We start from the raw sequence: 13,233 nt of genomic DNA on the forward strand, positions 1-13,233 counted from the left end.
CAAAGGAACCACTTTTCTGTTTTTTTACCCAAACCCATATCATGACATCAATGAGGCAATTCAGCACATGCTAGATGTTACAAGATCATTAGCATTCTACCTGGGCAGGGCTAAGGGAGTCTGGAAGTCCCCTAAAATCTTCCTTTCACTCATGGAAAGATCTCCACAGTATTGGGGTTTCTGGTTGCATTATTCATGGTTTTAAAGGGCACCACCTGCTGCCTCCATGCACAGTCTACATGCACTCCACAAGATGAATGTCTACCTCGGTCACATTTGTTAAAGATGTGCCTATCTTGGAAATCTCCAGAGCAGCAACTTGGGCTTCTGCTCACAACTCTACAGAACATTAGTCAATCAATGGAAGTTCAGCCTCTGATACCATCCTTGACTCCACCATGCTCTCTGTAGTAAGAGACTCCACTTGGCACTGCCAGCCTTCACTAGTGAGTACTGCTTTGGAATCACCTACAGCAGAGCACCCATAGGGAGGCTACTTGAAGAAGAGAAGAAGTTACTCTCTTTGTGCAGCAATGTTGGTTCTGTGGGTACCCCCAACCTGGCCTCCTCCCTCTATTTTGGAGTTCCCCGTACAGGCTTTGTGGTAGAGAAGGAATGGAGTGCATGGCTGTTTACCCATGTAGTGCTAGATAGCCTTGAAGGAGGGAGAGTGCATATGTAGGATCAATGAACACTGCAGCCAAAAATTTCTGATTAGAGACAGCGGGGGTGGGGGTGGGGGTGGGGGAAGCACAGATGCACCTACAATGGACTACCCACAGGGACCCAAGTCTTGAAGAACCATCATTACTGCACAAGGTGATCTTCTTCTGCCATGGCAGGATTTTAGCAAGGTTCCTCATTGTACTAATGAAAAAAATTGTAATACAATTTGAAAAGGTGTTCCCAGCTCTGTGCAAAGTTTGGAAACTAAAAACTGTACCACTAAGGCAATTCAACCAAAAATGAAATATTCTACATCAAAACCGAGAAATATAGCAAATATGACTTTGGGAAGCACTGGCCACTGACTGCATGGAGTTGAGATCACCCTTCAGCTACCCTCACACCTCGAACAGGGACTTAGCAAGTAAGGCTACATCTGACTTTAACAAAGTGTAAGGATTGGACCTGCTCCAAAAAACCCACAGGCCCTGCCCCTTTCCACCCGGTGTGCTCAGGCAGGCTCAGCCCAGCAGGGTCCACATGTAGCAAGGACTTTGTGTCGGGGGCAGAGGGTTCTGTGTGTAACAATCTAGGTTTAAGTAGCTCAGTGGCAGGTCCATGTGGGATCTGAATAAACAGGGGCAGTGACACTTTGACGGGAAGTTCAGGGAAAGGTGTTTTGGGCTTGGCAGGAGGAGCCTGAGTTTGTGGGGGCATAAAGCGGGTCAGTGGGGGGAGGGTAGGTGTTGAAGGAATGGGTCTTGGTAGGGTGAGGTCTGGGTGCAGCTGCCTGGAATTTAGTGGGAGGGATTTCATTGGGGGGTGGGAGTTCAATGCTCCTGCCTAATGGAAGAGCCCTAGTTGCTGCTTCTGCCACCAAGGGGATGCCACAGCCAAGGATGCCATTACCCATCCCATGTTCATTCTCCACTGCCCTAGAACCCTCCCTCCTTCTCTAACTCTCACATCCCACCCATTTTCACCACCCCTATCGCCTTGCACCACGATAGGTACTCACTCTTTGTACAGAAAGGAGGATTGCTCCCAGCACACAGAAGGGGAGCACAACCAGCATTAGCACTCAGGAGACTGTGTCTAAGCATCATCTGCACCATAGAAAAGTGGGGCGGGGCAGTGGCCCATGACCCCGCATGCCTATGCATACCTGGTCTCTGTTAGGTGGAGGGGGGTAACACTGCGTCCATGGGTGTCCTCACCCCCCTGGCTTCCCTTTGCTTCCCCCATCATATTCTATAGTAAGCATGTAAATTCACAAATTACAGATGTTTCTGTCCACTAACAAATGCTGTGGCGTTTTGCAGTTTCTCTTCTTATTTTAGATGTCAACTGAATTTTGCCTAATTTCTTTTCTTTACCATTTTTCCTAGAAATTAAAACATCGAGCACGAGGGTCTTCACCTGATATCAGGCAAATCGATCTTGACGTAAATCGAACATATAGGGATCATATCATGTTTAGAGACAGATATGGTGTTAAGTAAGTGAATAAAATATATATTTAATTCAGTCATTCCTTGTTTCCCTTTCAAGTAAATTTTGACAGGCCTAACTCTCCTCTTGCTACCCAAGGAGCACGATGGAACTTTGAATGTAGCAGATGCAGGATTTCAGAAAGTATTATCTTAAAGGAATGAGATTATTTCTGAATAGCTCGAAATCAGCTTGTTTACCCTCCAACCTTCTAGATTTGCCATTTAGTGTGCAAAAGCTATGGCCCTGGAAATCTAAATGGATGAAAAAGTAAAAAAAAATTGCTTTCCCCCAGATGCTGTAGACATTTTTACCAAATTTAAGAAGATCTATTTTCATCTAGTTAAAGCAAATTCAAAGCACAAAAGACTAAATTCTTGAATACATTTTGTACTTTTATAGAGTAATATTATAAAACAAAATTTTCTTATTTCTCTAATAACTTTAATCTACCCTTTTAGCCTTCCCTAGATTTTCTGTATTTTCCTTCTTTCATAGTGTAGTGGTGAGACCCAAATAAAGCATCTTTGTAGCTGCAAACATGTAATTTATGTAATTAAATCTTGACACACACATACTTTTTGCAATATTTTTGCGGCAGTTGGATAAAGAATATTTGTTAACTATTTCACTGTTTAAACATTTTTAACTGAAATACCTTCAAGGACAAAAGACAACATTGTTCTTAGGCTTCAGGATCAACATCCCCAACACAATCCTCTTCAGATGTTTCATTTCATTCTTTTGTGAAAGACCTCATTGCATTAATTTACCTTCCAAACGTGTTATTCTCAGTCATAAGGGCAATAAATTAAAATGCATTATTTTATTTACGGTTTTGTTTTTCGTATTATAGGAAGTTGCATAGCATACTTCACAGATAAGGAAAAATACACTAATATTTGTGCCCCTGTAAATGTAGTGTCTCAATGAAATCTTTAAATTCTTTAGAAATGTAGAAATAAACATTTTGGACTGCAACCCTAAATCTCTGGTAGAACACGAAGTTTCCACAGTGCATATTTCCAGTGCCATTTATAGTGGTATTTGGTGAAAGTTTAGTAACCATATCTTGCACTAAAGTAATGGAGTGCAGTTATTATTTTCCTGAAGTAAATTGATTGCCTTTTTAGCAGCTTTCAGTGTTCTGAAGATTTTTGTATTAATCTTTTTGGCATTTAGTGGAAACACTTAGTATAAATAGTATTAAAATGTTACTAGTTACAGCTAGTTACTGATAGACAATAATGATGTTATTATGCCCTTTACATTTAGTTTTTGTTTGTCCACTTTCCTCTGACTCATTTGTATACAGAGTCCCTGTAAAATTTATTGAAGCTTCATAATTAGGGTCCTACCAAATTCAGTGTCCATTTTGGTCAATTTCACAGCCAGAGATTTTAAAGTTACTTCATTCCATGTTTTCAGCTGTTGTCATCTGAAATTTCCGTGTTGTAACTGCAGAAGTCCCAACCCACAGAGACATTGGTGGGGTGGAGTGGGCGAGAAGTAGTATTGCATGGCTTTTGTGGATTGGGTTGCTAGGTTGCCACCCTCTTCTGCACTGACATCGGAGTGAAGTCTGAAGGGTCTGATCTACTTCATGCTGCTGGGAGCAACACAGCTGGGGGCTCCTATCCACTGGTCCTGGGCAGGTGAGGAATGGACAGGACTTTCTCTTGGCCTGATCAGCTACCTTCCAGATATTTCCCTTGGCTGCAGTAAGCTCTGCATTTGTGCTTCCTTTAGAACAGAAGTCAGAGAGGCTTGTTCCTCTGGACAGCCATGCTGAGTGGTAGTGTTTGCTCCAGGTTCTAAAGTCTGTGTGCGGTGGGGGGAAATAATCATAACTCCCCAAATAGGATGAAGACCAACTCTGTTCCACTTAAAAAAAATTCAAGCAATGGATGTTAAAGTATAAATTAGTTAAAAAAGCATATTAAACATTTCACTTTTAAGACAGCAGAAATCAAAACTGAATATTTTCTTAAAGTATATACCAAAAGATTAACAAAAATAAATTAGTGAGGGAGGTGTGTGTGGGTTCCTATAAATAAAGTGAAATAGTGTGGGCGTGCATGCATGTGCGGACACACTATTAAAGGAGAAGAATTTTGTTGGATCAAAGATGTTTTTGCTCTGTTAAATTTGTTCCACTTACCCCCAGAGAAGTCACACGAAAATTTTCCAATCTAATGCATTCCTAATTTAATTTTCATGAGTCTGATTTATGAAAGTGTAGTAGTGTTTCATACGTATGTTGACAGTAAACCTTGAGTGAAAGCTGAATGCTGTTTTCTGTTTTAAATTATTCAGCTGAATTAATGAAGTGTAATGCAGTATTTTAAAAAGCAGACCTCAACCTGTTTATGAAGCCCACATGTAGACGTGAATGAAGCCTTTTACTCACCTCTTTGTTTTATCTGCCGACGCAGAGTGTCTTTAAAGTGTCCCTTCTTTTCCTTGTGAAGTGGCTCCCTGTTGGATGAATAAGAAGAAATATATGGTTAAATGCAAATTTTCTTCAAATGAAAATAAACATGCTTTAATCACCCATGCAATCAAAGACCAAATAAAGTGGAGGAGAGAAAATTTCCTTTAAAAAAAAATAAGACTCTGGTTTAAGGTCTAGTATAATATTTCATCATCATTCCTACAATTAAAGGAACATAGAAATTAAAACTTCATGTTTTTTGCCCATATTGTTTCTGTGGCTGTCCTAAAACTCTGTAATCAAAGTGTGTGAGTTTAAGGCTTAAAAGCAAATATAAAACAACTAATCTTCCCTTCCACACCCTCTGTCTGTATCCTGACCTCTGTACAGTATGAACAGCACACCTACTTACTCTTATGAATCAGTGGTGTTCACTTACAGAATCCTGCAGTGAACATCCTCAGAGGAAATACTGTTAATTGAGCTGCAGGAAGAGCGATTTACAAGCCATCCCCTCTTGTTTGCATTAATAGGAAACATAACCTTTTTTGTCTGATGGTCAGCAGAAGAATAAAGACACACTTAAAAGTTTTTGGCTTAGAGATAGGAAAAGAAAAGAATGCATTGGGAATGCTGGGTATCCGTATAGATAGGTGCAAAAACCCAGCAGTTTCATTTCTGTGGTTTTTAGCTTTGGTTGGTATTGGCATGTGTTCCCAGATTTTGTTAGTTCTGAACAAACCTTAAAAGTTTGTTTACTGAAGTTTAGATTCCCTACCGGTGAATCCTGATTGATTATGAAAGTTCTGCACAGCTCTACAGTCATTATTACATAACCCTTAAAATGGAAAGTAGTACAATTCACATTTTCAGTTTTAATAGACTAACAAATAGTAATGAAGCATGCTGTGATAATCTAGAAGGAAAAAGAGTAATTATTAAACAGGGCAAAGCCTTCTCAAAGCATGTTTGAGAGTCAATAAATTGCATAAGACCACAAGCAAGAATGGAGTCAATATTCTGAGTGTTTTTCCTGGGTCTGTCAGTGATGCACAGTGGGACCTGGGTAAAGCCATTTAGGCCTAAATTTTCAAAATTTGTCACTAATTTTTGGGGTTTCCATTTTTGATTACCTAGCTTAAGACAAGTTGGACCTGTTTTCTTTCAGAACTGCTGAACACCAGTAGCTCCCACTGAAATGAATAAAAGCTTCTGGTGCTGATTTGTTTTTAAAATTGGGTCCAACAAGTGTCAAATGTGGCATCCAAAAGTAGTGGATGCTATGAAAAGGTAACACTTACCCAATCTAAGCCTCACTTTCCCCATCTTTAAAATTTGTGTGTTTACCCCCTTTTCTCCTGGAAATTTCCGGTTTAGTTAGTTATTGTTACATGCTTAGAACATGTAAACCATTATAAGTAGTCTTTTTTGTTTACTTTGTATCTGTTTTGATCATGAAATATATTTGTTTTTTTAAATTAAATTGAAGAAACAGATATTCAGAAAGTAAATTTAGTTGTTTTGTTTTTCTCTTACGTATAATGTCAAATATTTTTGTTTACTCACTGTTCTGTTTCTCCAGGCAACAATCCTTATTCCATGTTTTAGCTGCATATTCGATATATAATACGGTAAGTCCTGTTTCCTGTGCACTTGAGATCAAATGTGGGTTTTTAAAAATAGTGTTGCAAAAGTTACTGAAATCAAAGCTCTCAGCATACATAAAAAGCTGAACCAGTTTGCCAGCTCATTCTGGTTGTTGCGGGGTTGACAGCTTTGAGTTCAAACACTGTTGAAGTATTTCTGCTTGGAAATCAAATACATTACACCAGGGATGGACTGCATCTGTGGAGCCTATGGAAATAGAGCTGATGACGGAAATGCTGCATAATTTTTTCATTGGTTCAGCTCCCCTGATGTTGGCAGCACTGGGAGAATCTAGTTTAGATGGAGCCACAAGTTGCTGCCAGTGTCTCTCACGCTCTGCTCAAAAAAAAAGAGCTAATCAATGCAGTATTTAAAGTGCAAATAGCCAGAACTGCTGATGGGTAGAGAGAGGAAAGGGGTGTTTGCCTCCAGCCTTGGTGTTTCAAAGGGGCCCGGAGCTCTAGCCATCGCTGCTGCTTGTACTTTCGCAGTTGGATCACCTGGCCCTTTGAAAGGCCACAGTAGTGCTTCTCCAGCTGCCTGTGGCTGTAAAGGAGTGTGTGTGCGGAAGTTTGAGGTGCAACCCTGTGGCCCCAGAGACACTGAGGGTTGACTACCGCCCCATCCCTTCTACTCCAAGTCATGCCTCTTTGGGGTGCAGATCTATTTCCACTGCTGCAAACAGCCTGTCAAATCAGAGCTCCTAACACTGGTGGGAGCTTGAGCAAGTGTTAGCAAATTTTAGTAAAAAAATGTGTTATCGTGAATGAGGCTTGAGAGGGTGATGCTGCAAAGAGCGGTGTCATTCTTTTACAGATCTGTTTGAGTTTAGTGCTGAGGTTCATCTCAGAGGTCACTATTTCTTGCATTTTTTGGCTGTGGATAAATGTAGCTTGGCAACTGGTGGCAAAAGAAGAAACTGTAAAAATGTAAATAATGTAAATGCCAGAGATCCACTTCTAAGTGTGTGCTTCCATATTATTCCCTCATCCTGCAAACTTTTTTTATAAATGTGTTTAACTTTAGATATGAGTAATTCCAGTGAAGTCAGTGAGAATGTATGTAGAGCTGAGTCTGTGCATAAATGTTTGAAGGATTATTCTTATCATAAATGAACATCCTTATGAAATATAACTTTGTTTTCCTACCAGCATCTTATCTATTTAAAGAAGTTTTAGTTCTACTGTGCCCAGATGAAATCTTTTGTTGGTGCAAGAAGTAATATTATTGTTTTAATTCTAGAATGTTTTCTGTCATTTAGCAGGTGCCTTGGATTTTTAATTATAAGGTGTTTAGTATTATGATTACAGTGATAATCTGTAATAATAATAATCATCTTTCATATCTGGCAGCCTCGGGATTAGGAGGTTGCTGGATATTCAGATATTCTGGATAATACAGCATGATACCTAGCAATGCATAATACTAAAGAAGAACATTAAGAAACAAAATATTAAGAAATATTCATAGAATCATAGAACACTAGGACTGGAAGGGGCCTCGAGAGGCCATCGAGTCCAGTCCCCTGCCCCGACTGCAGGACCGACCACTATCTACACCATCCCTGATAGACATCTATCTAATCTGTTCTTAAATATCTCCAGCGAGGGAGATTCCACAACCTCCCTTGGCAACTTATTCCAGTACTTGACCACCCTGACAGATAGGAGCTTTTTCCTAATGTCCAACCTAAACTTCCCTTGCTGCAGGTTAAGTCCATTGCCTCTTGTTCCCTCCTCAGAGGCCAAGAAGAACAAGTTTTCTCCCTCCTCCTTATGACACCCTTTAAGATATCTGAAAACCGCTATCATGTCCCCCCTCAATCTTCTTTTTTCCAAGCTAAACAAGCCCAATTCTTTCAGCCTTTCTTCATAAGTCATGTTCTCCAGACCTTTTATCATTCTAGTTGCTCTCCTCTGGACCTTCTCTAATTTCTCCACATCTTTCTTGAATTGGGGTGCCCAGAACTGGACACAATATTCCAGCTGAGGTCTAACCAGCGCAGAGTAGAGCGGTAGAATGATTTCTCGTGTCTTGTTCACAACACACCTGCTAATGCATCCCAGAATCATGTTTGCTTTTTTTGCAACAGCATCACACTGTTGACTCATATTTAACTTGTGATCTACTAGAACCCCTAGATCCCTTTCTGCTGTACTCCTTCTTAGACAGTCTTTTCCCATTCTGTATGTGTGAAACAGATTATTCCTTCCTAAGTGCAGCACCTTACATTTATCTTTATTAAACTTCATCCTGTTTACTTCAGACCATTTCTCTAATTTATCTAGATCATTCTGAATTATGACCCTATCCTCCAAGGTAGTTGCAACCCCTCCCAGCTTGGTATCATCTGCAAACTTAATAAGCGTACTTTCTATGCCAATATCCAAATCATTAATGAAGATATTGAACAGAACTGGTCCCAAAACAGAGCCCTGCGGAACCCCACTTGTTATGGTTTTCCAGCTGGATTGAGCACCATTAACAACTACTCTCTGGGTGCGATTAGCCAGCCATTTATGCACCCACCTTATTGCAGCGCGATTTAAGTTGGACTTGCCTAGTTTGTCGATAAGAATATTATGCGAGACCGTATCAAATGCTTTACTAAAGTCTAGGTATACCACATCTACTGCTTCTCCCTTATCTACGAGTCTCGTTATCGTGTCAAAAAAAGCTGTCAGGTTGGTTTGACATGATTTGTTTTTACAAAACCATGCTGGCTGTTCCCTATCACTTTACTACCTTCCAAGTGCTTGCAGATGACTTCCTTAACTACCTGCTCCATTATCTTTCCTGGCACAGAAGTTAAGCTTACTGGCCTGTAATTTCCTGGGTTGCTCTTATTCCCCTTTTTGTAGATGGGCACTATATTTGCCCTCTTCCAGTCTTCTGGAATCTCTCCTGTCTCCCATGACTTTCCAAAAATGAGAGCTAACGGCTCAGCTACCTCTTCTATCAGCTCCTTGAGGATTCTAGGATGCATTTCATCAGGCCCTGGTGACTTGCAGACATATGATTTTTCCAAATGGTTTTTAACTTGTTCTTTTTTTATTTCAAAAACTAACTCTACCCCTTTTCCACCAGCATTCACTACGTCAGGCATTCCTTCAGATTTCTCTGTGAAGACCGAAACAAAGAAGTCATTAAGCATCTCTGCCATTTCCAAGTTCCCCATTACTGTTTCTCCCTCCTCACTGAGCAATGGCCCTACCCTGTCCTTGGTCTTCCTCTTGTTTCTAATATATTTGTAAAAGGCCTTCTTGTTACCCTTTATGCCTGTAGCTAGTTGAAGCTCATTTTGTGCCTTAGCCCTTCTAATTTTACTCCTGCATTCCTGTGTTATTTGCCTGTGTTCATTCTTTGTAATTTGTCCCAGTTTCCATTTTTATAGGATTCCTTTTTTAGTTTGAGATCATGCAGGATCTCCTTGTTAAGCCAAGGCGGTCTTTGCCCATATTTACTATCTTTCCTACATAGGGGAATAGCTTGTTTTTGGGCCCTTAATAATGTCTCTTTGAAAAACTGCCAACTGTCCTCAGTTGTTTTTCCCCTCAGTTTTTCCTCCCATGGGATCTTACCTACCAGCTCTCTGAGTTTACCAAAATCTGCCTGCCTGAAATCCATCATCTCTATTTTGCTATTTTCTCTCCTACCAGTCCTTAGAATTGTGAATTCTATGATTTCATGATCACTTTCACCCAAGCAGCCTCCCACCTTCAAATTCTCGACCAAAAAGAAAGAAAACAGAAAACAGAAAAAACAGAAAAAAGAAACAAATGTATGCAGAGTACTTTATTTACCAACAGTAGTATTGTACACTGTAAACTTATACTGTATTTACTGTAATTATTTGTATTCACTTTCACTTTATTGTACTTATGGAAAACATAACTAAAGTTTACTTACTGTTAAAATGCCAGTTATTTGAGAGTTCTGGATGATAGAATGCCGGTTATGAAAGAGGTTACTGTAGCAGGAAAATTCTGATATCATAGACTGTTTTCTACAGCTTATTGTGTGGATTAGCTCATAATAATTTACATTATATGGAAGGTACTGTTTAAAATCAGCAGGTATTGTATAGACATTAATAGTGTTTAAAATAATAGAAAAAATGTTCTTTAGGCTTTTTGCATGTTTTTTCTTTTATTTGTATCATAATTGTTTCAGATTCTTCTCTAATATCCTTTTTGTCTTTTAGCATTAAAAACAAATTTAAAGGCTTCCTTGGCAAAGTTCTTCTGAAGCACCCATCTGTCTAAAAGATTTTTCTCAATAATTATCTGTTTCTCATCAAATATGCAATAGCAGCTGGCTTTGTAACGTCAAAAATAATCCTTAATTAAGCAGTCTGATGTTTCTTATTGCTGGTTCCCACCATAGGAGTTATATATTAGTACAGTAGTCTTGTGGGATTTCCTGCTTTTCATTGCTACAGTTTTTGAATAGGAAGAGAAATGCCTCTGTCTCACTTGCGTATGTCTTCAATATCTCCCTGCCATATATTGTGCTGCTACACTTGGACATGGGCTGTGACACTCTGCTGCTGAAAATTAAGCTTTGTGGAATGATGAGAAAGGAAATACAAAATGTAAACAGAGAATAGAAAACATCTGTTATGGGTGTAGGTTTATATAAATTATATATGAACATTTTAAAATTCAGGATTTAGCATGCAGATATCCTGTATATAATGAAAGGACAGATCAAAGACCAGTTGGATCATCCCTTCTAGAATAATTTTTGTCTTTGTGTAGCAGTGGTAATAGAGCTTAAAGAGAAATTTGAGCCATGAAAATTTGAGGTGTGTGTGGATTTTCCATAGTTAGAGAGCCTATTCCAAAAAAAGTTTATTTTCTCATGTTGCAAAATATATACATTGTTTTGTTTTTCACACAAGATTAATATCTCCTGCCCTCTAAATTTCAGGAGGTTGGATACTGTCAGGGAATGAGCCAGATCACAGCTTTACTCCTCATGTACATGAATGAAGAAGATGCCTTCTGGGCCCTGGTGAAACTATTCTCGGGTCCTAAACATGCTATGCACGGTATGGAATTTCACCTCACATAGTTAAAAATTAAATTTCATCATGTCATAATTAGATTGCACATTCTTTGAGACAGGGGTCATGTGCATTTGTGTGTGTTCAGTGACCAGCGTACTGGGTCCCGTCTTCTGCATAGTGTTATTGCATACTACTCCAGTACAAATAGTGCTTCATAATTTCTCACTAAGTATGACCAACACTTAGCTAGTGTTTCATATGATTGTTTTGTAGGTTATATCCTACAATGCACAGTATGAAATTTCATCAGTGAAAATTATAGTTAAATCATCAATGAAAATTAAAGATTTCACATCCTCTAATGTTGTTCTGTTTGTGTCCCGTTTAAGGATTTCTCTGTGTGTGTGTGTGTGTGTGTGTGTGTTTCTGTCTAATTCAACTGTTTATGAAAATTCTGGGAAAAATAAAGAGTTCTTTTAGAGCTGTCATTTTATTTAAATGTATCAATATCTCTGCTTCAGCTTAGTGTCTGATTTGTTCTGTAAAGTAGTGTTACAAATACCACTTTGTCCGAACCTTATAAAGTGCAGATAGAGCTGCTATTCCATGTTAGATGCTACACTTGCAAGTATTTATTCCAAGGACTGTGTTTCTGGACTTCATTGCTGATATTCATGAAAGTTTCTTGAGTTATCTTTGCCTGGCAGTGTTGAAATGTGGTTATTCAGACATTTATGTGGCAATAGAATAATAGTGAAAAACACATTAAAAACCCGTTAAATAGCTCTGACATCAACTGTTAAAGTTGGAAATCCACAGTTAAAAATAATGCTGTAGATAGGACCAGAAGTATGAGCTGTGGGTAGAGCTTTGCTAGCTTTCCCAGCCTCTCACAGAATCCCATTTTTGCAGTATTTTGTTACTTAAATGTAATTGTGCTTTCTCTTGAATTTATTTGTTACCTTTAAATGTTAGTATTTCCTATGTATTCTTTACATTTTGACAGTGGCCAGTGCCAGATATTTCAGAGGGAATAACTAGAACAGGGCAATTACCGAGTGAGCCATCCACTGCCATCCCTCCTAGCTTCAGACATTTAGAGAGTTAGAAACATTCGGGGCATGGAGTTATGTCCCTGACTGTCTTAGACCTATCCCCTTTGCACTTACCTAATTCTTTTTTGAGTCCAGTTATAGTTTTGGCATTCACAACATCCTGTGGCAGTGAGTTCCATAGGCTGACTTGCATTGCATGAAGAGGTATTTCCCCATGTTTGTTTTAAACCTTCTGAATATTAATTTTATTGAGTCACCCCTGGTTCTTGTGTTATGTTAAAGCTTAAATTACACATTCATTTTCTCCACACCATTTTTTCATTTTACAGACCTCTATCATATCCTCCTTTAGTCGTCTCTTTTCTAAGCTTTATCTATCTTTTCAATCTCTCCTCATACAGAAGCTCTTCCATACCCTTAATCATTTTTGTTGCCCTTCTCTGTAGCTTTTCCAAATCAATGTAAACTAAACTAACCTGTATTTATTATTTTCCAAACTCATCCATTAATTTTATGAAATTTGTAGTATATATGCCCCCTATTTACCTGTAGGCTCCCCTGCCCCCCAGGAATACTGTTTTGGGCCAAAAGCTAGTCTTCTGTAAACTATTAAATAGGATAAAAATGTCCTCCAGATTCTAAATATTGGTATTTAGGCACATCGCGCTGTTGCTAGGAGAGATTCTTGCCCTTGGATCTGTGAACGTGAAGCCTCTGAGGAACTGCCATAGCCTGCATTTCTGAAGGTATTAGCTCTTGCACGGTTCATTTCACACTGCTCCGGCTGGCCCACGTGAACTCAACTGACAGATACTGAAGGAGCTCCAAGAGGGTTACTGTATGTTTTCTTGGCTACAGGTGTGTGCTCCTTTTGTCTGCACTGAGCTGGTCGCTAACAACCAGTGCTGCCAGGGCTAGGCGTGCACATT

At 39.2% G+C, this 13,233-nt stretch overlaps 1 protein-coding gene across 4 annotated transcripts in view; it reads left to right on the forward strand.

Moving 5' to 3' along the window:
* The window catches only part of USP6NL (USP6 N-terminal like), a 242,932-nt gene that overhangs the window by 175,085 nt on the left and 54,614 nt on the right, over window positions 1-13,233 (forward strand). For all 4 annotated transcript variants that reach the window (XM_075017960.1, XM_075017968.1, XM_075017974.1 and 1 more), the window contains 3 exons: window positions 2,055-2,164; window positions 6,174-6,222; window positions 11,171-11,291. In XM_075017960.1, the coding sequence (XP_074874061.1) occupies window positions 2,055-2,164; window positions 6,174-6,222; window positions 11,171-11,291 (280 nt within the window). The remainder of the gene's footprint in view (window positions 1-2,054; window positions 2,165-6,173; window positions 6,223-11,170; window positions 11,292-13,233) is intronic.

This window comes from Carettochelys insculpta, chromosome 1 (assembly GCF_033958435.1).
Source record: "Carettochelys insculpta isolate YL-2023 chromosome 1, ASM3395843v1, whole genome shotgun sequence".
NCBI classification, from domain to species: Eukaryota; Metazoa; Chordata; order Testudines; family Carettochelyidae; genus Carettochelys; species Carettochelys insculpta.